At 52.9% G+C, this 24201-nt stretch overlaps 1 protein-coding gene across 9 annotated transcripts in view; it reads right to left on the reverse strand.

The window, feature by feature from the left end:
* Positions 1-5493: 5493 nt before the first annotated feature.
* The window catches only part of SLC25A25 (solute carrier family 25 member 25), a 53761-nt gene continuing 35053 nt past the window's right edge, over positions 5494-24201 (reverse strand). For 2 of the 9 annotated variants that reach the window (XM_053282313.1, XM_053282309.1), the window contains 10 exons: positions 16649-16775; positions 16283-16370; positions 15410-15463; positions 14040-14151; positions 13093-13251; positions 11914-12066; positions 11208-11315; positions 10807-10974; positions 9528-9678; positions 5494-7924 (listed from right to left, as the gene is read on the reverse strand). In XM_053282313.1, the coding sequence (XP_053138288.1) occupies positions 7740-7924; positions 9528-9678; positions 10807-10974; positions 11208-11315; positions 11914-12066; positions 13093-13251; positions 14040-14151; positions 15410-15463; positions 16283-16370; positions 16649-16775 (1305 nt within the window). In that variant the 3' untranslated portion in view covers positions 5494-7739. Of the gene's footprint in view, positions 7925-9527; positions 9679-10806; positions 10975-11207; positions 11316-11913; positions 12067-13092; positions 13252-14039; positions 14152-15209; positions 15246-15409; positions 15464-16282; positions 16371-16648; positions 16776-22708; positions 22950-24201 lie in introns of those variants that run through there. The other 7 variants (XM_053282305.1, XM_053282310.1, XM_053282307.1 and 4 more) reach the window with 5 other exon arrangements.

Below are 24201 nucleotides of genomic sequence, written 5' to 3' on the forward strand. Positions count from 1 at the left end.
TAGACAGACCAATGGTCTGACTCGGTATAAAGCAGCTTCCTGTGTTCCTAAGGTCAGTACACAAAAATACTAGCTGGGTGACTCTGGGCCAGTCACTTCTCTCTCAGCCTAACCTACTTCACAGGGTTGTTGTGGAAGAGAAACTTAAATATGTAGTACACCACTCTGGGTTCCTTGGAGGAAGAGCGGGATATAAATGTAATAATAGTAATAATAATGTAATAATAGTAATAATAATGTAATAATAGTAATAATAATGTAATAATAGTAATAATAATAGGCACACGAGTTTCAAGCTCTGCAGGATTAGGAAAACATCCTTGATGTCTTTTAACAGAACCCCACAAGTTATTGCATCTAGTTAAGCAGGGTGTGGGGCCAAGGGGGTGTGGCTGTTGGGGCAGGCCTGGCTATGGGGCGTGGCTGAAAGGGTGAGCGTGGCTAGAACACTGTCTGTGCATTCTGGTGATAATGATCCCAGACAAGCACCCCCTCGCCTGTGTGGGTCGCTGAGGGAGGTGAGGCAGAGCAAAGAGAGAAGTGAAAGTTTCAGGACCTTGGAGAGCGCCGAGGAATGCTGTTTTGGGTCCCCCCCCCCCGCTGAACAATCTCATTTATTTGAATTCGACACTTCAAACAACAACACAGAAGAGCAGTGATCCAACTGCGGAGATAAAGGTAGGAGACTGCCTACAAAATCCACAAAGCACCATCACAACCCCTGTAGCAGTCAAAGAACCTTCCCGGAGTTTGTCATCACCACTGGAATGGGAGCCCGAGCACTCCTGACCCCCACCCCTAATTCTACATCTGCAGGGTAAAATCAAGGCAGTCACACAAGGCCTAGTCCTGTTGCATTCTTTTTAAAAAAAATTCGTTAGGGATATAGGAAGCTGCCTCCTACTGAGTCAGACCCTTGGTCCGTCTAGCTCAGGACTGTCTACTCTGACTGGCAGCAGCTCTTCAAGGTTTCAGGGCAGGAGTCTCTCCCAGCTCTACCTGGGGAAGCAAGCATACAGACCCACTGAGCTACAGCCTCATCCGCTAAGGGGAATATCTTACAACTAGCTGGCCCATTCACTCCCTCTCGGACCACCCCGGCAGCTCACACGCGAACTCTCACAAAAGCTGCCACACATGGGATTAGTGACAAGTACGTTTAAGAAAACTATATATAGATAGAAGATGCTCACATGTCCTCCCGGGTTCCAGAAGGGATGGATGAAGAGGCAGCATCAATTCCAACATGGACAAAACAGTGGCTGGTCTACTACTTTGGCACAGAGATTAGGGATGTGAGTTTTGTGGCTCCTGGGTAATATAGAAAACCTGAAAGGGACCCACCCTGGCTGAGAGGGCCATGTCCTGTGCAGAAACAAAGCATTGGGTGAAACACTTGAAGGGGAGAGATTTCTGGTCATGGGTATATGTGGTTTCTGGTGGCCCGTGGCTTACTTTGGAGCACCCCCCAAATTTTTAATGTTAAGTGTTGCCAGGGACATACGTCCATGCATTTGACATAGGAATGACCCTTTGGGATGGGCCGAATTATTTATTATTATTATTATTATTATTATTATTATTATTATTATTAATTCAATTTCTATACCACCCTTCCAAAAATGGCTCAGGGTGGTTTACAAAGAGAAATAAAACAAATAAGATGGCTCCCTGTCCCCAAAGGGCTCACATTCTAAAAAGAAACATAAGACACACACCAGCAACAGTCACTGGAAGTACTGTTCATCCACGATTCGGCCCATCCCAAAGGGCTATTTCTATGTCAAACAGCAAAATAGAAGGAAGTCTGTATTAAAATAGAAAAATAGAGGAAAGTCTCCTGGTCACGGGTGCATATGATAGGTGGTGTATTATGGGGTGCAATGGCATGGAAACACCATTCCTTATTCCAGTCGCTCATGCAGCTTTACTAAGAACTTGTGCCACCTTTTTCTCGCTTGGTCAACAGCAATTTTTAAAATTCAGGGCATTCAAGACTTACCAACCTTCCGCCCAGAATGCCTGTAAAGTTCCTCTTTTCATGAAAGTGAGCTCTGACTATAATCCAATCAGTGCTTCATATACTGCCGAGTAAAAATTATTAACTTACCGACATTTATATCCTGCTCTTCCTCCGATGAGTCCGGAGTAGTAGCCACAGTTCTGTTTAGCCTCAACAAGCAGCCTGCGAGGCAAGTTTGACTGAGAAGAGAACTGGCCAGCCCAGAGTCACCCACTGAGTTCCATAGCTGAATGGAGATCTGAACTCAGGTCTTCCCAGTCTGACCACTACATGCTGGCTCATGTACCTTTTAAAAAAGTCATATACCAAATCTAGATTTGATTTTTTTTTTTAATTTTTTGTAAATCTATTTTACTTGAAATAACTCTGCCTCTATGGGACCAATTCACTTGAAATGAACTTAGATGTGACTGCAGAAGTTCAGTTCAATTCAATGCCTTTATTACAACAGACCAGCAGAGAGTTCGTGTTCTCATAGGTGATGAACCCACAGTTTTTATTATGCAATTCCATTAGGCAAGCACTTTCCTAGCATATCTGCACATTCCTAGACTAATCCAGAACCAGCATAGATATGGCGTGTTGCTTTTGAAAGGCCTGCTTTAATTGTCCCCTTTGCTAAGCAGGGTCTGCTCTGGTTTGCTTTTGAATGGGAGATTACATGTGTGAGCACTGCAAGATATTCCCCCTTAGGGGATGTGGGGCCATTCTGGGGAAAGGACCTGCTCGCTTGCATGCAGAAGGTTCTATATTCCCTCCCTGGCCTCTTCTGATAGGACAGAGGGACTCCTGCCTGCAACCTTGGAGAAGCCCCTGCCAGCCTGTATAAACAATAGAAGTTAGATGGACCAAGGGTCTGACTCAGAAGTCAGTAGCTTCCTATGTTTTGCTTTGTCACACTACAGATTGACAGTGTTTTGGAAACCAGCAAAATGGAGATTCAAACAGTAGAGGGTGCTCCAGCACTACAAGAGAAATTCCGTGCATGCTCAATCCCGGAAACGATTTGTTTTATTGGGCCCATTAGGAACATAGGAAGCTGCTTTATACTGAGTCAGACCCTTGGTCCATCTAGCTCAGGATTGTCTACCCAGACTGGCAGCGGCTTCTCTCAGGTTGCAGGCAGGAGTCTCTCTCAGCCCTATCTTGGAGATGCTGCCAGGGAGGGAACTTGGAACCTAGATGCGATTCCCAGAGCAGCCCCATTATCTCCTAAGGGGAAGATCTTCCAGTGTTCACACTTGTGGTCTCCCATCCATATGCAACCAGGGCAGACCCTGCTTAGATAAGGGGATGAGTCATGCTTGCTCCCACCAGACCAGCTCTCCTCCCACATTAGCCAAAGCACAGACTAACTAAGCCGCAGTGTGAGTGACCGGCATTAGTGGAAGCATTTCAGAATTGCTACCGTCCTCTCTGTGCTGTGGGGGCTTGCTTGCGGTCCTCAGCAGCTGAAGTGAATGAGGGTGGGCCAGTTATGCCTCTCACCACTGGAGAGAACATTAGGAAGGCCCTCTGGCTACAATTCAGCGCAGGAATGGTCACCGAGGTGTGTAATTTGTGCACATCCTGGGGTCTACGCTTATATTGGGAGCCCGGAGGAAGCTTTAGGACCCATGCATCCCGAGAAAGTACCTTGCCGCATATGTCCCGACTCAGACTCTAAGATCTTCTTCGGAGGCCCTGCTGAGCGCCCCTATCCAACGAGGCAAGGCGGGTGGCTACTAGAGAGAGGACCTTTTTGGTAGTGGCACCCCACCGATGGAATAACCTCCCCCAGTGAGGCTCACCTGGTGTCGTCACTTCTTTTAGGTGATTTTTGAAACGTTTTAAAAATGTTTTGTAATTTGTATTGTTGTGTTTTTATGGGATTTTTAAAAAACATGGTCGTTTTGTGAGCTGTCTGGAGAGCAATCTGTTATGGGGTGGCTAACGAATCAAGTTTATTACTAACTGTCATGTGTCTCATGGTTATGATGTAAGGTAGCAAGTGTATTGGGAATGCCAGACGTACACGATAACCACCTTCCCAGTGCCTCTTGTGGAATCCTACGTACTTCTACTGAGAGGTCAGCCCCACTGCTTTCAGTGGGGCCTGCTCCCTAGTACATGTGTATAGGGTTGTGGCTGAAGGAAGATTAGTATGAATGGAGGGACCAGCGTGGTGCGATTTTAAAAAAAACACAACACTTTTATCCACCCTATTCTTTAGTCCCCCAAAGGGATACTCTATCTATGCACTGGTCTGCTTTCCTCTGAGAAGACTGCTGCTGCCTTTCCCTCGGGGGCAGCGCACTGGGGATGAGGAAGGCATTCTGCCTACAGAACCACAAGCCAAAATCGGCAAAGGGCTCTTTGCACTTAACGGCTTGGCTTACCCAGAGTCCCTGCTCTGCTTGTGCACACTGTGATTAGGGTTGCGTTGAGCCAGCAGCATAGGAAGCTGCCTTATACAGAGTCTGATCCTTGGGCCCATCTGGCTCAGTATGGTCTACTCTGGCTGGCAGCAGCTCCCCAAGGTTTCAGGCAGGAGTCCCTCCCCATCCTCTCTCAAGATGCTGCCAGGGACTGAACTTGGGACCTTGGGCATGCAAACCAAAGCTCTTCCGTCTGAGTTATGGCCCCATTCCCTACGGGGGCTCTCTCACCCCCCACCCCCCACAAGTAACCCATCCAAATGCAAACCGAGGCAGACACCGCTTAGCAAATTCACACTTGTCATTCTAAGACCAGCTCTTCTCCAGACAGGGGAACAGCCAGGAGAGGAGGGATGGTGGTGTTCAGTGTAGCAGCAAGGTGGACTCCCGCTGTCTGGTCCTTCCCCACTCTGATTCTGTAAATCTACGGGGCCTGAGACGTGCTGATGGCAGAACAGGCCAAGCCCCACAAGCACAGTCAAGGCAAAGATAGGACAGTTCAGCTGGCCGCTCACACACTTTCAAAGAGGGGTGCCATGACTATGTGGGCCAACAGGGGTTTTTCGATTCCAAAAGGTAGCCTCAGAAACTTAGAATTCCTTAACATGTCGTTATTGGGCTCATCTCTCCATCCTAGCAATACCAGAATGCTAGAGCAAGCCACCTTCCTGTGTGGCAGCCAGGAGACCCAAGGCGTAATGGGTTGGGAGAGGTCAGGGAAGATCACACCCCTTCCCTGGGAAAGAGCTCACGGCTCCGAGGAGGAATCCCACCAGCCTGCTACGACTGGGGGCCGGAACGGTCACACAGGCCAGTATCATGGTAGAAACATTCCCACCGTACTGGAAAGTCACAGACCCAGAACCAGCCCGCCCTCCTCTCTTTCTACAAGGCATTCGGGACCAGCCAGCCGACGTGCATTCTTCCCTCGGTGACCGTTTTCAGTGCACGCCATTTTTAGCAAGCCTGTTGTAGGGGTGGATGGACCCCACAGCTCGGTCTTGGGCAGCTCAGAAGAAGAGAGCTCTTCAACAAAGACCAGGGAAACGCCAGCATCTTTGATAAACCTTTATTAGCAAACAGTCGTCTACCATCAACGGCTTCCCGTTGGTTAAGATCGGCTCTTCATAAACCCGGGTTACAGTTACCAAAAAACAGTTCATCTTGCATTGATTGGCGTGTTCCGAATGCTCTCGTCAGGCCACAAATGGTAGGAAGGAGTTGCCCCGAGGGGCAAGGTGACTCACGGCAAGGTGGGGCGGTCGGCAGAGGGGAGACAAGTCACGCCACTGATCCGGATATGGACTAAAGACCCATAGGCCGCTAATTCCAAGCAGCAGTGGGTCCGTCCCAGGCAGGAAGAGGAGCCGGAGAGAGAGAGAGAAGCCACTCCAGACGGTGCTACTTTTCTGGGAGACTGAGCATCTACAGGCTGGTCACAGCCACTGCTGTGCCTGGGGGCTTCCTTTTGATGCAGCTGGAGAAGGGCTTCTGCCTTCCTCCCATGTGATCGGAAACAGGCATCTTGTCCTTCTCTCTCTCCCTGAGATTTCTCTCCCCTCGTCCAAATCAGCCCTTTTCATTATTCGCCATCGCAAACATTAAAGTAAAATCCATCTTGCACAGACCTAGTCCCGTTTTGACCGGCACCCATCCCAACATGGAAATTTAACACGAGGACATCCCAGGATAAGGCAAGCGTCCAACAGTGGACCCTCTGGCACCCTGGTTTCGGGAAAACGACTTCTTGCCAATTAAAGAGCCCAGGCTTTTTGCTACAAGGATTTCACCTTAATCAGCTGAGGTCCTCAGTCAAGGTCAGATGCCAGACAAGCAGAGCAGCCCACGGAGAGGGCGACTGAGCCTCCCCCCCCCCCCGCCGGTTTCTAGTGATTATTAGGTAAAATGTGCAAAACGGTTTTAAGAACATAAATACAGGATCTCTACAAAAACACAGAAGAATACCAAAGACAAATAAGTAACTATGTTTAAACAGGTCTATAAAAATAGTTGGACAATAACTCTCGTCTTCAAATAAATACAAAATAAATATGTCTGAAGCAGTAAAAACAAGGAATGGAATGTGATGCTGGCCCCCCTCAAGAAGCCTGAGCAGACGGACCCGAGGTAGCCCACGATACAGAGGACACTGACGTTGCAGCCACCACCGTCCCTTCTCCCTACGAAGAGCACCCGGCAGAAAGGAAAGCACACATGCACCGCTCTTCGGCGCCCCCACCAAGGTCCCCTCCTCCCCTTCAGCTGAAGCCAGCCCACTCCCAGGAACAAAGCACCTCCTAGCCCGGATTCGCCAGCCCACATGCAGACTCCAGCATCCATCTGTCAAGACGGCAAGGAGAAGAATACAGCAGCCAAGGCCACTTCAGGAAGGGGGCTCTGCTGCCCACCAAACCTGGCAGAATCGTGTTCAAAAGCACCATGCAGAATGCTACCGGCGGGGAGGAGAGGTGTCCGCACTCTCGCCCACGCTCCACCCGGATGGCTCAAAAGCAGTGCAGCCTTGTCCGTAGCTCGGTGAAGCCCTTCAAGGTGAGGCCGTGCATGCAGCTTCCTCCCACCGGGCATGCAGATGGAGGCATGCAGGCCCTGGGACGCTATTTCCATTCATAAGTGCATCTGGTTAGCAGTTAGAGCAAGACACAGAGAGAGAGAGACACACACACGCAGATCTACAAAAAAATCAAGCATTTTTGACTCTGCCAGGCTAGCCCAAAGCAACTTGCAAGCCTGGGGCAGGAAGTTGGCGTGGCCTTCCAGCCGCAGGTCAGAATCTCCCACACAAATTGCTCCTGTCCAAAGGAATGCATGTAAACACAACACTTTCGGCCTAGCAGCGGCTCCTACCCAAGGCCGGTTTAGAGCAACGGGTAGGGGTTCCAACTCCTCGACAAAAAGAAGCTTTTTCCAAAGGCGCAACCACCTTCTCCGACTCGGAAGAGAACTCCGAAGAGACTCTGCTAGAGCCGGGCCGGCACTCACAGCTCCAGGCCTTCCCCCTTGGATCCCCAGTTTGGCCCCTTGTGTGCAGGGAGGACTGCTTAGTGACGGATGATTGCCGGATGGGACACGCAGCTCCTGCGGTAGCGATGCAGCAACAAGGCCCAAGACCTCCCTCCTCTCCATCCCCCGACACCCCGCCTGGGATCTTCACAGCTTGGCTCCGTCGGCTTCGCCTCGAATCGGCGCATTCACAGAATGAAATGACCCAACACCCTGGGGGTCGTGGCCCCAAGATTGCTTTCTTCCGTTCAAGAGTTCCAAGGTCCGAGGCCACCGGGTCACCGGGACCGCACGCCCAGGGTCATCTTCAAGTTCTCGTAGACCACGTAGCTGATGCTCACCGCCGGGATCACCTTCATGAAGTTGGGGGCCAGGCCCCGGTAGAGGCCGAAGGCTCCCTCCGTCTGGAGGATGTGCTTGAAGAGGCCCCTCATCGTCACTTCTGGGGCACCCTCCACTGAAGCTAGAAAGAGAAGCCATTTCAGAGACGTCAGACACGCACGGTGGCTTTCGGGGCCCGACACTGCGAGGCATGCACTCAAAATTGGCTGTGTGTGCCAATGCAGGCTGAAGCTACAGCTCTCTAACTACAAATCGGCGTGAGAGAGAGAGAGAGAGAGGTCAGTTGTGGCTGTGCCGAGTCAGAGGCACGGATCTGGAGCAGCAAGTGAGCCACCGCTGCAGGACGGCGGCCACTGGGCTCTGTTCAGACCGCTGCAGGACGCCCCATTCATTTCAAAGGGGTCTGTGTGCAACTCCAGCCCAGCCCAAGGAAATACAAATGCACAAACAGCATTTGCGGGGTATTACTGCTTTATAGACGATGATGAAGTCATACATAGGAACATAGGAAGCTGCCATATACCAACTCAGACCCTTGGTCCATCTGGCTCAGTATTGCCTACACAGACTGGCAGCAGCTTCTCCAAGGTTGCAGGCAGGAATCTCTCTCAGCCCTATCTTGGAGATGCTGCCAGGGAGGGAACTTGGGACCTTCCGCGTGCCAGCAGGCAGGTGCTCTTCCCAGAGCAGCCCCATCCCGAGAGGAAGATCTTACAGTGCTCACACATCAAGTCTCCCATTCAAATGCAAACCAAGGTGGATCCTGCTTAGTAATGGGACACGTCATGCTTGCTGCCACAAGACCAGACAACTTTCATCTCTCTCTAGTATAAACTTTAGAACTTGGGTGTGTGTCACCCAATGAAACTGATTGGACTTTGGTTTTGACGCGAGCAAGTATTTCTTCACTCATGCATCATTTACAGAATGTGTTGCCCCAAGAGGTGGTGATGTCAACTAGCTTCGATTGCTTGTACAACATTGGACACATTCATGAGAGATGTTCTTTCATCAGTTCTTAGTCAGAAAAGCACTGATCCTCCATGTTCAGAGGCAGTATACCACTGAATATCAAACTTGTAAGCATCCTTTGTCATGAACCCTCTCGCCTTTTATGATCTTCTGGAGAGGTCCGGTTACGGTTTCTACCAGCTCGTCTGGTGGGGACTCAGGAGCGAGCTTTCTCTATGGCTTTGGAATATGCTCCCTGCTGAAATAAGAGCATCTCCTTCCCTGTTTGTTTTCAGGAAGGCCCTCACGACTTCCCAGCTCTCGCAAGCTTATTAGTTGGAATTTTAATAATTCGTTTTAGATGTTTTATCGTGTTTTCTGTATTTTAAACCTGTGATTTTGATGTTGGGATTTGTACACCGCCTCGGGATTTACATACCAGGCGGTATAAAAATGTGATCAATAATAAATAAATAAATACTGAATTCTCACAGGGGAGCAGCAATGGGCAGAGGCTACAGCTTTGGGGCCAGCTTTCTGGAAGCATCTGGCTGGCAAGTGCACAAGGAAGGATGCTCTAGCCCAAGAGGGCCTCTCACAGGTTCTCATCTCCCACTATTTCCAGCCACAATGGCCCTTGACGATATCTACGTGCAGGCAATGGTGATCAGCTAGGAGGCCTTTGTGGCGCCACCCTTTGGGAAGCGCCTCACTGAAGGGCCCAGACTCCCTGGGCTACAGCCTCGGCCTGCGAAGCCCTCGAGAGGTCTTACCTTGCGCTTGCATCCGCGTCCGGACCAGGGCCAGAGGGTAACTGGCCAGCTGCCCGCAGGTGCTCGACATGGTGCCACAGGCCAGCAGAACGAAGACTCCCGGGTCGGCGCTGTTGACAGCATACCTTTGCAGCCAGGTGTTCTTTAGTGTCTAGGGTGGACACCAAACACAAGCCCAGGGTTAGCTGAGATGGGTCAGCCAAGAACCCCAAGCTCCGAAAGGGGGCCCCTCCTGGGACTTACAGTGTTCATACAACCACCACTTCAGGGATCTATAGTTCTGGGAGGCGAATGACGCTGCGGCTTGGCTTAGATGGTGTAGGTGCAAAAGTCGCAGCCTTAGACCATCTAGCTCATTATTGTCTACACCGGGGCTGCTCAACTTCGGCCCTGCTGCAGCTGTTGGCCTACAACTCCCATAATCCCTGGCTATTGGCCAGTGTGGCTGGTGATTATGGGAGTTGTAGTCCAAACACAACAGCAATGAATGCACCACTGAGAGACCTTAACAGCCAAGTGGAAGACAGCTCATCCTGGAGAGAATCCATCTATGAGGTCGCTAAGAGTCGACACCGACTTGACGGCACTTAATCAATCAATCCGTCCAAGAACAGCTGCGGGGCGAGGTTGAGCAGCCCTGGTCTACACCGACTGGCAGCAGCTTCTCCAAGGTTGCAGGCAGGAGTTTCTCCCAGCCCTACCTGGAGGTATCAGAGACGGAAACTGGGTGCTTCTGCACACCAAGCAGATGCCCTGCCACTAAACGACCGCCCCTCTGCAAGCATGTGAACATAGGAAGCTGCCTTATATGGAGACAGGCCCTCGGCTCATCTAGCTCAGAACGATCTACTAACTGGCAGCAGCCTCAGGCAGGAGTCTCTCCCGGCAAACCCTGAAAATAAGCGTCGTGCCAAAGCGATTCAGGCTTCTCCGTGAGCAGCTCGCTGCTCTTTCCCCTTGGAGCAGCCCAAAAGCAGGACAAGGCAGCCTGATACTTTTTTTGAACTTCTTGAGTGCCTGGCAAGCTTAGGAAGCTGCCATCTGAGCCAGACCCTTGGCCCATCTAGCTCACAGCTGCCCACACTGACTGGCAGCGGGTCTCCAGGGTTTCAAGCCCTGGTCCTTCCCGGGTCAACCCAGAAGTGCTGCCAGGGACTGAATCTGGGATCTTCTCGCATAGAGCAGACGCTCTGCCCCTGAGCTATGGATTCCCTGATGCCATCTCACGTCCCTTCGTTACATTTCCCAGCCCCCTCCTCTCAGCTCCCGGGCCTCTCACCTCATACACCGCCAGGTCGATACCAGCGTACGGAATGATTCCCAGCATGTTGGGGATGTAGCCTTTGTAGAACGCCATCACCCCTTCTTTCCGGAAGATGTTCTTGGCGCAGTCCAGCATCCCTAAATACTGCCCTGTTTTGCGGAGGGCCATGCGTGTCTTCAGGACCTAACCCGTCAGGGAAACAGGGGTGTCAGAAACGCCAGGCAGAGGAAGGAACGCAACCAATAGAGGCCTCTTCCCCGCCGGGCAAGCATAGCCAGGTCTGACCTCCCACGAGCCATTTCACCAACTGACCACCCCAGAAGGGCCTCTAGCATTTGGAACCAGACTGAGTTGTAGCCAGGGAGAAGAGGCGGACGCGGGTTCTTGCTTCCCCAAAGGCTAGCTCAGAGACTCACCTCCATGGGGTAGATGCTGCTCTGTGCGATGGCTCCCGCCAGAGAGCCCGCCACCAGCCTCTCGTGAATCCTCAGCACCTCCTGGTCAGTGCCAATGAAGCGCTTGATCTAAAAAGAAGAACAGGGGTGGGGGGCATTGTTTAGTTAGAGGCAACGGTCCCCTGTGTCAACGCAGGAAGCTGCCTTCTACCGAGTCACAGCATTGGAATGTAAGAAGCTGCCTTATACAGAGTCAGACCCTTGGTCCATCTAGCTCAGGATTGTCTCCCCAGATTGGCAGCGGCTTCTCCAAGGCTGCAGGCAGGAGTCTCTCTCTCAGCCCCGTCTTGGAGATGCAGCCAGGGAGGGAACTTGGGACCTTCTGCAGGCAAGCAGGCAAAGGCTCTTCCCCATTCCCCTAAAGAGAGTATCTTGCAGTGCTCACACATCTCCCACTCAAATGCAAGCCAGGGCGGACCCCACTTAGCAAAAGCGACACTTCATGCTTGCTACCACCAGGCCGGCTCTCCTCCCCAGTGGTGCTGGCGAGTGTTGTCTACATGGCCTGGCAGCAGCTCCTCTAAGCTGACAGGCAGGAGTCTTTCCCAGCCCTCTCTTTTCTTCTCCCCTTGTTCGGCCTCAACAGTGGGGCAAAAACTGATCACCAACACCCCCAGCCACCTTCGCAGCCCCCACAGGCCTGACACATCTGGGTCCCTGGCTTTACCTGTTCATAGGCCATGAATTTGATGGCTGACTCCGGGGCAATCTTCAGGACGTTGATGCCGTTCCCCCGCCAGAGCGACCTGGTGCCCCCCTCTCGGATCATCTGGGTGAAGCCCCCCACGATGCACATGTTGTTCGTGCGAGAAGCATGAACCTGAGGAGAGGCAAGAATCTCAGGTCAAACCCAGGCCGATTTATTACACTGCTCCCCTCAGGCAGACGGCATCTCTAGGTCAGTTTAATAGCGAAGTTTCCATTTGCCTCCAGATTTAACAGGAAGAGACCGTGTTGCTGTTACTGGATGTTAATACCAGACTCCTACTAAAATCAGGAACTTCAGCAAGTGGTGGAATGAGCGGCAGTAAAAAAAACAACAACAACAACACACACACCCCAATCAAGGACTTTGGCACCAGAGAAGAATGGATGATTGGGGCGGGGGGGGGGAGAATCAGGCCGGTCAGTCCTGACCATTGCTAGGCAAAGTACAAATTCCTGGTTTCACAATGTGCTTTCCAACAGCGGTTACGCTCCTCCGCCCTTCGTGCCAAGAACAGGGAGGAACAGCCAGCCAGTCACAGGTCACCTCGTGTCCAGCTCGAGCACTCACAGCCAGCTCAAAGGGAACACCTGTCCTGCCAAAGCTAGGCCATACACCAACCCATCCTGTCCGGCACCCAAAAAATGCTCAGGTGCTTTACGAGGAAGAACATTGGACAAAAAACCTTTTTTTAAATTTAAATGCTTCACATTCAGAGAGGGTCCTGGAATATCCTCAAGGAGCCAAGCTCAGCCCAGCCTCTCCGACACTGGTCGCTTTGGCCCACTCGACCGAATCCCGGTGATGGCCACGATCTGGCTTGTTTTTGAAACAGTTTAGACCAAGTCATGGAGAACAGGGCTGCCAGGGGCTTCTAGGCTGGATGGCTCTCGATTTCCACCAGGATCAGAGGTGGCAAGCCCCTGAACACCAAAGGGAAGGTGAGCATTAGCACCTGGTCCCTTTTCCCCACTTGGAGGGCCATCCAAGATGCCCCCTGGATGACCACTGCATGAAGCAGGATGCTGGGCTCGACGGGCCCTTGGTCTCATCCAGCGGGGTTTTCTCTTGTGCTCTTACGGAGCTCAGGGGGAGCAGTAGCACATGGAAGGGCAGAGCGCCCTCATCATCCCAGCTTACCTGCATGAGCACCTTCAGGCGGTCCAAGGGAGCCGTGCAGGTCCTCGAAACGGCGCCTGCGCCCCCGCCTGCGACCAGGTGCCGCCACCACATGCCCGTCTGCCTCTCTTCCACCGTGAACTCGTCTGGGACCGTCAGGTTCTCTCCCACATCGAAGATCTGCAAGGCAAAGGGGCGCGGCATGAGAAGCTGTGGTCTGCAGCAGGGCCAGGAGGGCCCATCCTGCTCTCCCAGGCGCCAGGATTCGAACCAAGGGGTGGGCAAATCAACTCAGGCTATTTAAGACCCACATCTCGTCCACAGAACAGTAGCAGTTTTGTTCTGCCCCTGCGCCCAAGTCACAAAAACTAAATATGCCAGGAGGCCTTTCTGAATGGTGACTGGGGAGGGGGGGGGCACTCTTCACATCGGAATAGTTCCAGTCCAGAGAGCTGGCTGCCGGCCAGCCCCGCCGACGGATGTCCAGGGTCCAAAAAGAGCAGCCAAGGGGAACAGGATGGGGAGTCAAGAGCTGGAGCTTGCCGGCTGGCTGGGCCTTACTGCCCAGCAGTGGGTGCCCAGTTCGTCAGAAGCAACGCCTATCGGCTCCCAGCACTGGCAGGCCACAAACTAGCAGCAACCAGTCACTCGGGGACATTGCGATCCAGCTGAGCCGCTCACCTGTGCCTCCACTCCCTGGGAAACCTTTGCTCTCACCTGTGCCAGAGGTGTCAGAAGCCAGGCCGGAAGGCATATAAAACCCAGGAGGGACAGAAGCCGGAATCAGCCGGCACACCAAAGCCGTTAGCGCTCAATGAAAACTGCTGATAAAAGCCCAGGGAGGAAGGGAGGGGGGAGGGACATGAAAGAGCAGGGCCTTCATCACAGATCCATCCATGGGCTTCACACACACACACACACACACACACACACACTTTGCGCATGAGGGGTTTTCGAGTTCCTCATACCGTGGAGTGCTTCCAGTACAGGATGATCTCGGGAATGTTCTCCACGGGGTGCAGCAGGTGATAATCCCGCCATTCGTTCCAGTCGATGGTCATCGTCCCATTCTTATCCATGCTGCAGGGATCAATGGGGAGAGCACAATGAACAGCAGTCGAAGAGAGAGGTGAGCTCAGCCTTACCCACTCTAAACACTCCCCGAGGCTGCTGAGTCCGCACAAACACACTCCTAACGTGTGCCTCCCTCTCCCTGTTCGAGGCAGCAGCAACAGCTACTTGCCGAGTTTAAAAGAGCTTCTGGTCAGCTAGGCGAGGCCACGCTCCAGCTCAGGCCTGGCGATAGGGTGGGGTGCAGCCCACATTTCGTAACGTCCTCTGCAGGCAGTAGCAACAGGTAGGCTCTGCAGATGTAAACTGCCCAGGGACATTTGTTTTGGGGGGTTCACCAATATGTTAATCAAAGAATGGGCTAGTTCCGTTTCGGGTTTAGATATGTGTACACGGAAGAGCAATCCTGCAGCTCAGCATGGTGGCCTCTTTTGTCATCTGTGCACCATGCCTTAAGGATTCAAACCCGATCCCCCAGGGCCTTGCTGGTTGCCGCTCCAGAGACCTGGAATGACCTTTCGTGGGCCATTTACACTCTCTCTCTCTCTCTCTGTGTTCCCCAAACAAGTGGAGACGGCTGGGATTTTGTTGTGCTTCTCCCCGAGTTATACCACTCAGTATGTTTGTTTCCCTGCTCTTTGACAGTTTTATGGCCGCCGTGTGTTGTTCCCTTGTGCCCAGTTTTATGTCTCTCTGTACAGAGGCTGCAGCGGTTTCAACAGGATGGCCTGTTGCAGATCACTGCCCTGAGCCGGGACTCAAAGCCCTCCAGGTTGTCTTCCAACTCTAAAATGGTACGCTTCTGACTACACACCACTCTGGAAGCACGAGTCCAAACCGCAGGAGGCAGAGTTGCATAACACTGTACAGATTGCACCCCACACTGGAGCATGAGCCAGACACAGGACAGAAGTTTCATCAATCTGGTTTTGCATTTACCCCACCACCAAAACTCATTTAAGGTTTGCTACACACTACCGCCTTCACAGGGGAGCAGGGAGGAAACAAACACACACACACACACACGACACAAGGAGCCAGACAAGAACACACTCCGTGGTACTTACTAGGTGACAGGACCCCAGAAGTGCCCCGTCCTTATTCTGACAGACAGACAGAGGGGGAGGCGGCAAAGAGGGAGAAAGGGACAAATCAGTGATTGTTAGAAGTTAGTGCTGCATGCAAACAGTGGTGAGCATCTCTGCGTGTTAAGCTGGACGTACAAACAAAAAGCAACGAGGACCAGAACATGCACCTCTAGGAGTACCTTGGACTTGAGCTTCTCGGCAGTGCAGGATCTGCGGCTACGACAGCGGCCCTTCTAAAAAAGGGGCCAAATCTTAAGTATCTGGCTTGCCTGCGTGGAACCTGGCCACCTTGCAGCCAAGCAAACCAGGGGCCGTCCCCTGAAACTGGCTGCCAGGAAATTTAGGACTGACAAGGGGAGGTGCTTTTCCACACTGCACATAATTAATCTGCGGAACTCTCTGAGGCAATGGCCATTAGCTTGGATGGCTTTAAGAGGGGCGTAGACAAATTCCTGGAGGACAGATCAATGGCTGTCCGGAGGCTGGAGGCTATAAGCCACCTCCAGCTTCAGAGACAAGTTGCCAATGAATCCCAGTGGCAGGGCAGCAACAGCAGGAGAGAGGGCCTGCCTCCAGCTCTTGCCTGTGGGCTTCCCGGAGGCATCTGGTGGGAAACAGGGTGCTGGACTAGATGGGCTCGGGCCTGATCTAGCAGGGCTGTTCTTATGGTCAAGCAGAAAACAGGTTAAACGCTCTCTCTGTCCACTCTGCAGGATGGAAAGTTACAACCAGGAGCCCCTCCTTGCAGAAGCCACCCCAGAGCGACCAACCATGCTGCCTCCCGAAGCAGAGCTCTGTTTGCTCTGACTATCACATGCTCTCAAGCCTTCTGTTTGAGCTTCAAATTGCCCCTATAATTCCAAGCAAGAGATGCGGGCAGCTATTAGCCTGAGGCGCGAGAGGAGTTTTAGCACAGTTGCTATAGAAGGGGGGGAAGGTAAGACTGTTTCACAGGAAGAGGTTCACGGGGGTGGGAGGAGAAGGAGCACAACAAACGAAGCCTTAAGACAAAAATATAGCCTTGCACGGCATTCTCCAGTTGGACGACTCACCTCTTGAGAATTTTCTCAGCCTGCTGTTCGGAGATCTTGACTCCCAAGTCCCGGAGGGACTGCATGATCTCCTGGGCATCAATGCGGCCTGCAGGGAGAGTGCACAACAGGTCAGAGCTCCAGCCTCTACAGCCAGAAGGAAGGGCTCAGGGCAGAAGGAAGAGGTCAGCAAGGTCTAGCCCAGGGCTGCTCAACTTCAGCCTTCCTACAGCTGTTGGCCTCCAGCTCCCATAATCCCTGGCTATTGGCCACTGTGGCTGGCTGGGGATTATGGGAGTTGTAGTCCCAAAACAGCTGGGGGCCCCAAGTTGAGCAGGCCTGATCTAGTCCCTGCTTCCAAATAGTTACTCGCACGCATGAACTCACCGTCATTCTTTTTGTCCAGGCTCTTGAAGACCAGCCTCAGTTTCTTTTCATGGTCTTGGAGGTAGTGGACAAACTCCTCAAAGTCCAGCTGCCCATCTAGGTCCTTGTCACCAGCTTTTACGATTTTCTGTAATAAAAGAAATCGCTTTGGTCACTCCCTCATCCACTTCGGTATGGTTATGTCCGGGGGTGGGCGGGGGGAGATTAAAGCAGCATACCCTGTAGTCCAATACATGCACTGACTGTAAGTACCAGAAGGGGCTATTAATCTTATAAATAATAACAGTAATAATAAATTGCAGTCCAACTCCTCACACTCTTTATGTAATGAGAACTTGGCTAGCCATGTTGTACTTATTATTGAGGTTTTTATTTTCTTTATGTGATGAAGATAAAATTAGTACTGTGGCTGAATACTGTTATATTCTTTGCAAAGCACGTTCTAATGTTTAGTTTATGTTTGTAATGTCTGTATTTATAAAACTGCTGGTCAAGGACCAAATAAATATTATGTATGTATGTTGTATTAACTGGAAACAAACTCCGCCCCGCCCCCCTTACAGGAATCCACAAATACAGTCACTGGTTGCAGCTAGAAATTCGCTTTCACTTTTGGAATACCCCACTGTAAGAGTTACTTGTTAAAAAAAAAAGTTGTCACCACAGGACACACAGAGCATCTCTCCGATTGGCACCAAGCTATGCCTTATACTGATACCCGACATCAGTGTCAAAGTTGGAAAGGGGAGGGTTCTCCCACTGCCCAGACAACCCACTTTTCTTCTATCTTTCAAGCATATTTCCAATGGGACCATATTTTCTCTGTGTGAAGAGCATCGCGAGAAGCCCCACAAGCTACTTTTAAAAAAAGAGGTTGGCTTGCAAACGCAGGAAACTGGAATGCTGCTAAATTACTACAACACCCTGCCCTCCCTCCCCAAAAACAAGAACTCCTGCTTCGGATGTAAAAACACTTCAACAGAAGAGAGAGGTTCCCAAAGGACCAGGGTTGTCAAACCTCTCCCACGCCCACTTTCAGTTTTCTGTTGAAGTTATGATGTTTTCATACAAAGGAACACCCAGAAAAATCAAAGAAATTCTGGGGGGAACCAACCTCGGCCAAAAAACGTGTCAGCCAGCTGAAAGCTAGCATCAGGGGACCGTTCCTGGAGCTAAAGGTGGCTCCGGAACAGGCACAGACTAGTTTGGTGACTATGCAATTATGCACTTGTGCAAGATTCCAGGGGGAACCAGATTTCAGGAGCAAAGAGTATCTTTGCAGAAGCGATTCAGAGACGGCAAGGTCAGGCCGTTGGTAAGTGAGGGCACTCCAGCATGCGGGAAGCAGGACCCGGCGTCTTGCCCCAGGCAGGCAGCTAAGCAATACTGTGCAGTGGCCACTCTGCATCGACATCAGGACATCTGCTTCATTTAGGGACCTAAGAAGCTGCCTTATACCGAGTCAGGCCGTTACCGGCCTCTCCAAAGTTACAGGCAGGTGCGCTTCACAGTTCTACTTGGAGATGCTGCCAGAGAGGAAACCTGGGTCCCTCTGCACGCAAAGCAGACACTGTCTCTGAGCTATAGAGGTTTCTGTCCGAGACAGAGTCAGACCCTCAGTCCATCTAGCTCAGTATTGCCTACACTGACTGGCAGTGGCTCTTCAAGGATTCGGGAAGGCGACTCTCCCAGCTCTACCTGGCGATGCTGCCAAACATTTTTTATTATTATTATTTACATTTTATATCCCGCTCTTCCTCCAAGGAGCCCAGAGTGTACTACATGCTTATGTTTTTCCTCAAAACACCCCTATGAAGTAAGTTAGGCTGAGAGGGAAGTGACTGGCCCAGAGTCACCCAGCAAGTATCCTGGCTGAATGGGGATTTGAACTCGGGTCTCCCCGGTCCTAGTCCAGCACTCTAACCACTACACCACGCTGGCTCTCTGCCGAAGGTGCCATGTAAGAACCTGGGACTGCCTGCCTGCAAATGCTCTTCTGCCGAGCTAGGGGCCTGATCCCCTACAGAGAACATCTTGCATTGCTCACTTGCCGTCTACCATCCAAATGCCAACCAAGGCAGACCCTCCTTAGCAAAGGGGACAATTCACACTTGCTGGCACCAGACCACAAAGAGGACCTGCGGAGTGAGGGCAATGGGTTTGCATACTTTTCATCATGAGGAGAGTGGCAACCCGCATTGCATCCAAGATCATAAAACATCTCACATGGCATAAAAACTGTATCCCTGAGCACTCTAGCCCAGCCATCTAGAATCCAGATCGACACGCTCCTTCCTCTCTCACTGCTATACTTAGACCTCCAGAGAACCCAACACCTAACCTAACCTTAATAAGGACACCCCGTCGCCATCTGCAGTGACCTTTCCTAGGTCCAATGGGGCACTAATCTGCAGACTGTCAGATGACCGTTGTAAAAAGCAGAGAGAGAGAGAGAGAGAGAGGAAGGATCGCTCTTTGGGAGCTAAAGATAGAAAGAAACCTCTGGCACGCCAGCAGATGACTGCCAAGCAGCTTGCTTAGGATTTCTCAATAGCAAAATTGCCCCTTGAATGGAGAGAGGGAGAGAGGAGGGGAAGGAGGGAGGGAGGATGCCATTTCACACTCATAAAACCCTCCTGGAAAAGCCAAAGATCCATCTCTCCTCCCCGGGAAGCATCCTGCGCGGGGGTCATGAGGCAGAATGTCTGAGGAGAGCGTGCCCGGTTGCACCTGCCAAACGAGCTGCCCCTTCTGAACCCACATGGCTGTGATGCAAACGGCTTCTAACATTACCACCTTGGGCTCCGGCCACGGCCAGCCCTCAAGTTCTTGCCTGTGTGCAGGCAGGGCCCACTCATTAATCTCCGTTCATGGAGGCAGCCAGAGCCCCGATGCCGGGTTTTATGCTTACTCAGTGGAATACGGCGCACCTCCCGCTCGGCCTGCAAATATTCCCTGGCTCAGCGTTCTCCGCTGGGGGCTCCCATCAATCCTAAGTGCCCCCCCCACACACTAACTGCTTATTGGGCCTGTGTGAAGCTTCAGCCATGGCTGAAGAGTCTGCCCCATCCCTGCTGGCCCCAAGCAGAGACAGCCAGTCTCCCCATGCTGTGTGTGTGTGGGGGGGTGTCCTTGGAGGAAAACCGAGACCACTTGAGGCCCTGCACAATTCTGGAAGGTGTGCAGGGCCTGCTGGGAAGTGGCACCCTTCCCAGAACTTTCCCCACAGCGCTCCAAAAAGAGAGCTCCGTCTCTCTTTAAGGGCCCTTCCAACACCGAGGAGAGCATAGCTCCCTCCGCAGAGAGCAGCACCGTGGGGAAACAACTCTCCTGTTCACGTCCTGTATACTTTTGTCTAAGTGGCCCCTGCTGGAAAAATAGTGAAGACTGCACTGTCCTACTTTATGCTTGCCCCAACGCCTTTCTTGGGGGGCAACTGCCCACACAAGACAATGCTGACCCTCCGTTTCGCAGTGCAGCCCCTGTTGGATTCCCGCCTGGCCTGTGCCAACCAGCAGCCCGCCACCTATGCCCTTCACAGTGTGGAGGGCGGCACCCAAGACACAGCGCTGCAGCATGAAAGGGAGGAATCTTGCGAGATGTGTGTGGCCACCCCACGGCCTTGAAGTCGTGCCGGCTGCTCACCTTCGCTTACGTGCAAATGAAGAGTTGCTGGGTTGGGGGGCAGAGAGCAGCTGTCCAGTGGACCCGTTTTTGCTTCAGCCCGCGTGTGGGAGGTGATGGACAAAATGCAGACCAACGCCGAAGGACGTCAAGACTGCTAGAGCTTGGAGAGATTGCGTCTCCAGCCACTCCAAGTGTCTCCCAAGAAGCAACTAACTTGAACATCAAGTCAAGTTGGCCGTCTCCCCCCCGGAAACCTCTTAGCAGCAGTGATGAGACGAGGGCGGTTCTAAGTGGGAGAGACACACACACCCCTGCGACCCACAGATCCCACTCCGTGTGGGTGCACACCTCCCCAGCTCTTTCTGGTTGCCAAGGAAGCTTGTCGTGCGACTGTCTCGGCCCCCACTCCACCTGTCTGAGCGGAAGCGGCAAGATCCCTCCCACCCGCTCCTCTAGGGCTGGCCGTCTTAGGGCTCCCCCTGCCATTTGGCCAGGCTACCTGAACTGCCCTCTTTCCTGCTTCCCCAGGAGCCAAGGACGCTGCCTTCTACCGAGTCAGACCCTTGGCCTATCGAGCTCAGTCTTGTCTGCACTGACTGGCAGCGGCTTCTCCAAGGTCTCTCCCAGCCCTACCTGGAGATGCTGCCCGGGATGGAACCTGGGACCTCCTCCATGCCAAGCAGGTGCTCTACCACTGAACTATGGCCTCATCTTCCAGTGTATCTACCCGCTAAGGAGAGTGTCTACAGCTCACAAGCCATCTCCCATTCAATGCAAACCCTGCTTAGCCAAGGGGACCACGGATGCTCGGTGCTGCAAACCTGGCTCTCCACCTTGCAGCCCATGACCCCTTTATGTTCCAAGCCACCCTCTTAAAATGCGAAGCAAGTGCATCGGCAGGACAGCAGCAGACAAGCGCCGTCAACAACGAGAAGACCCTGGAGGCCATCACAAGCCCTTACACTGCCTGCCACACACACACATGGACCCGTGGCATGCTTTCAGCCAGACCAGTCCAGCTCTGACAACCCCAATTCACACTCAGCCATCACCATGGGGCCCCAGCAGTGGCTTGACTACAACTCCCATCACCCGGGGGTTGTCGGGAGTTGTGGTCCCACTGCAGCTGGGGAGTCAAGGTTGCCCACCCCGGAGTTATTGCTTGCCAAGCCCGCGAACACACCCAGGCATTCCTGGGGAGGGGGCCGAGGACAGAAGGCTTCTCAAGCCCCGGGTCAGCTGCCACTTGCAAACCGGCTGAGGCAAGCGGCGAGCTGCGCGGGGCTGTTCCAAGCACACCTGTGACGCCCCAGAGCGTGCAATGGAGAGAGTCACCTGAGCTGCAGCAGGCACAGACTTCTCCTTTGCTTGGCGGGACACCTGACCCCTTAAAGCTGCTGCCTCTGTTCACAAGGCAGCTTGCTGCTTTTCCCCTCCCGCCCATGTCTGCTGGGAGAGAGGAGACTCTCAAGGCATCAGCAAGCACGCCCCTTCCATCTACGGATCTTACACACCTGCCCGCCCTTCCACCCCCACCACCACCCCGGCCACACACAGACACACACACAGCCCTCTGTCCTTGGCATTCCTCCCCGGCATCTTTTGCATCCACAGAATATCTTTCTCTCTCCACCCTCTTTTGAGTTGCATGCAGTGCAGCTGTCACGTTACAGGCAGGTTCTGATCAAGAGATCAGGGCTCTGGCTAAATGTGCAGCCTGAAGGCATTTCAAAGAAAGGGCATTGTGAAATTCTGCTGAAGCGGCTTGTCCTGATCTTCAGGGAAGCCGATGAGCTAAGCATGGCTCTCCCTCGATGAGCTAAGCATGGCTCTCCCTCGCCTTGCCTGTCCTGACTGCTGCCTACACACACACACACACACACACACACACACCCTAAGAAGAAAGAAAACCGATGCTCCGTGGAAGCAAGGTAGGCGGCCCCCTTGAGGGTGGAGAAACAGAAGTTCAGATCCCCAGCAGCACTCGAGGTTGTCTTGGGCAAACAGCTTCGCAGAATCCATTCATGGCAATTACGCCACGGAAAACGAGAACTGTGTGGGGTGGGGAAGGACACTCACACAGCACACGGGAAACCTCTGGCCTTGAACCGCAATAATGAACTTAAACCTTGTCGAGGCGGAAGACGGCCCCAGATCGGGCTGCCCGTGTCATCTGTGGGGCACAGCCTAGGGAGACCCGCGTTCCCATTCCCACGCCACCAGGAAACTCACCGGCTGCCCCTGGGTCTGTCACTACATGCCGGCTTTCCCCCTCTTTACAGAGTTGCCGAGAGTGTAAAATCAAGGCGGGAGACAGAAGCACCACCCCGGAGCGCCTTGGAAGAAAGTGGCGGAATCGCCGCAAGATCAAGACAAAAGGAGAGCAGAAACTGGACACGCGGCGTCCCGTCCCCCCCCCCCCGACCCCCGTACCTGCTTCCATTGGAGGTAGGTGGAAAATTCCTGCGAGGAGATCAGGAGGCTGAGCCTGAAGATGGACTTCAGCTCCGTCGGCAGCCCCCTCGACTCGAAGTACTCGAACTCCGCCTGGGATTCGCCAAAGGTCGGCACATAGAGACACAGGCACAGCATTCTCCCCAGCTGCTCCTGCCGTCTGCCAGCCCACGTTGCTCCTTTCAGCGGCGGGCGGGGAGGAAATGCCGAAATGCCGGCAAGTCTCATGACTCACGCCTAGGAGCCGTCCTCCCCGGGCTGCCATTGGCTGCCCGGGCCCTGCCCTTTCGCTTAAAAGGGAAGCTGCCCTCCCCGGGCCGCCAACGGAGCTTTGGCTTCTTGACAAGAGCATGTGACCCAGCTGCTTGCTCAAGCCGGGGCTTTTTTCGTCAACGCCGACGTCAGGGCAGGCAGGCTCAACCCTCGGCAGCCTTGCCCAGGTTTCGGCGCTGTGCCACGCAAGAGGAGGGCGCCCCAGCCAGCTCATCCGGTGCGCTGGCATGGAGAGGGATGTAGTCAGAGGGGGAGAAACAGGCCCGCCTGTCAGGGGCGGAGGAATGGGGTGGGCCGGAACACCTTGACAGAATATGAAGGCAAGGGCTGTGTTTGAGCCCCGGGGTCCCCGACTTTGGGCCTCCAGATGTTTGGACAAGAACTCCGATCCTTCCCAGCCCGAGGACGATCGGGGTGGTGCAAGCTCTGGTCGCAACTTCTGGAGACCTAAGGTTTGGAACCCGGATTGCACGTGGAGACAAGGAGCGCGTAGCAAGCCAAGGGGAGAAAAATGAACTAGTCTCACGATAAAATAAAGGGTGTCGCCGAGTCGGTGTCAACTCCTGGCGGCTACAGAGCCCCGTGGTTGTCTTTGGTAGAACACAGGAGGGGCTGACCATTGGCGCAGCGGGGAAGTGACTTGATCAGCAAGGCAGAAGTTGCTGGTTTGAATCCCTGATGGCGTGTTCCCCAGACTATGGGAAACACCTATATTGCGCAGCTGCGATGCTGAAAGGCATCATCTCCTACTGCACGGGAGGAGGCAATGGTCAACCCCTCCTGTATTCTACCAAAGACAACCACAGGGCTCTGTGGTCACCACGAGTTGACTCCAACAAATCCAGCCAAGCTGCCTGGAAATTCCACTCAGATATTCAGAGGCAGAGTTGTTCAATAAAAATCCTTGTCCCAGGTAGCCATTTCCATTCTTTTTACAAGTAATCTCCCATTAGCCTCTTCTCTTCCACAATGTCTGTTACTAAGTCCCGTCATTTTGTCTGCTGCCTGGCTCCGAACATTTGGGGCTGGCTCCTAGGTCCAAAGAAAGTGAGTCAAGGCCTGCTGCAGCTCAGAGTGGAAGGGGACTCTAAGAACCCCCCACTCCAATGGATCCAACCAAATGTCCGACTAGTCCGTTATCCTGTTTCCAACAGTGGTCAGCCAGGTACTTCCAGGAAGGCTTCAATTCCTCCTCTTCC

This window comes from Hemicordylus capensis, chromosome 17, assembly GCF_027244095.1.
Source record: "Hemicordylus capensis ecotype Gifberg chromosome 17, rHemCap1.1.pri, whole genome shotgun sequence".
In the NCBI taxonomy this organism is placed as follows: domain Eukaryota; kingdom Metazoa; phylum Chordata; class Lepidosauria; order Squamata; family Cordylidae; genus Hemicordylus; species Hemicordylus capensis.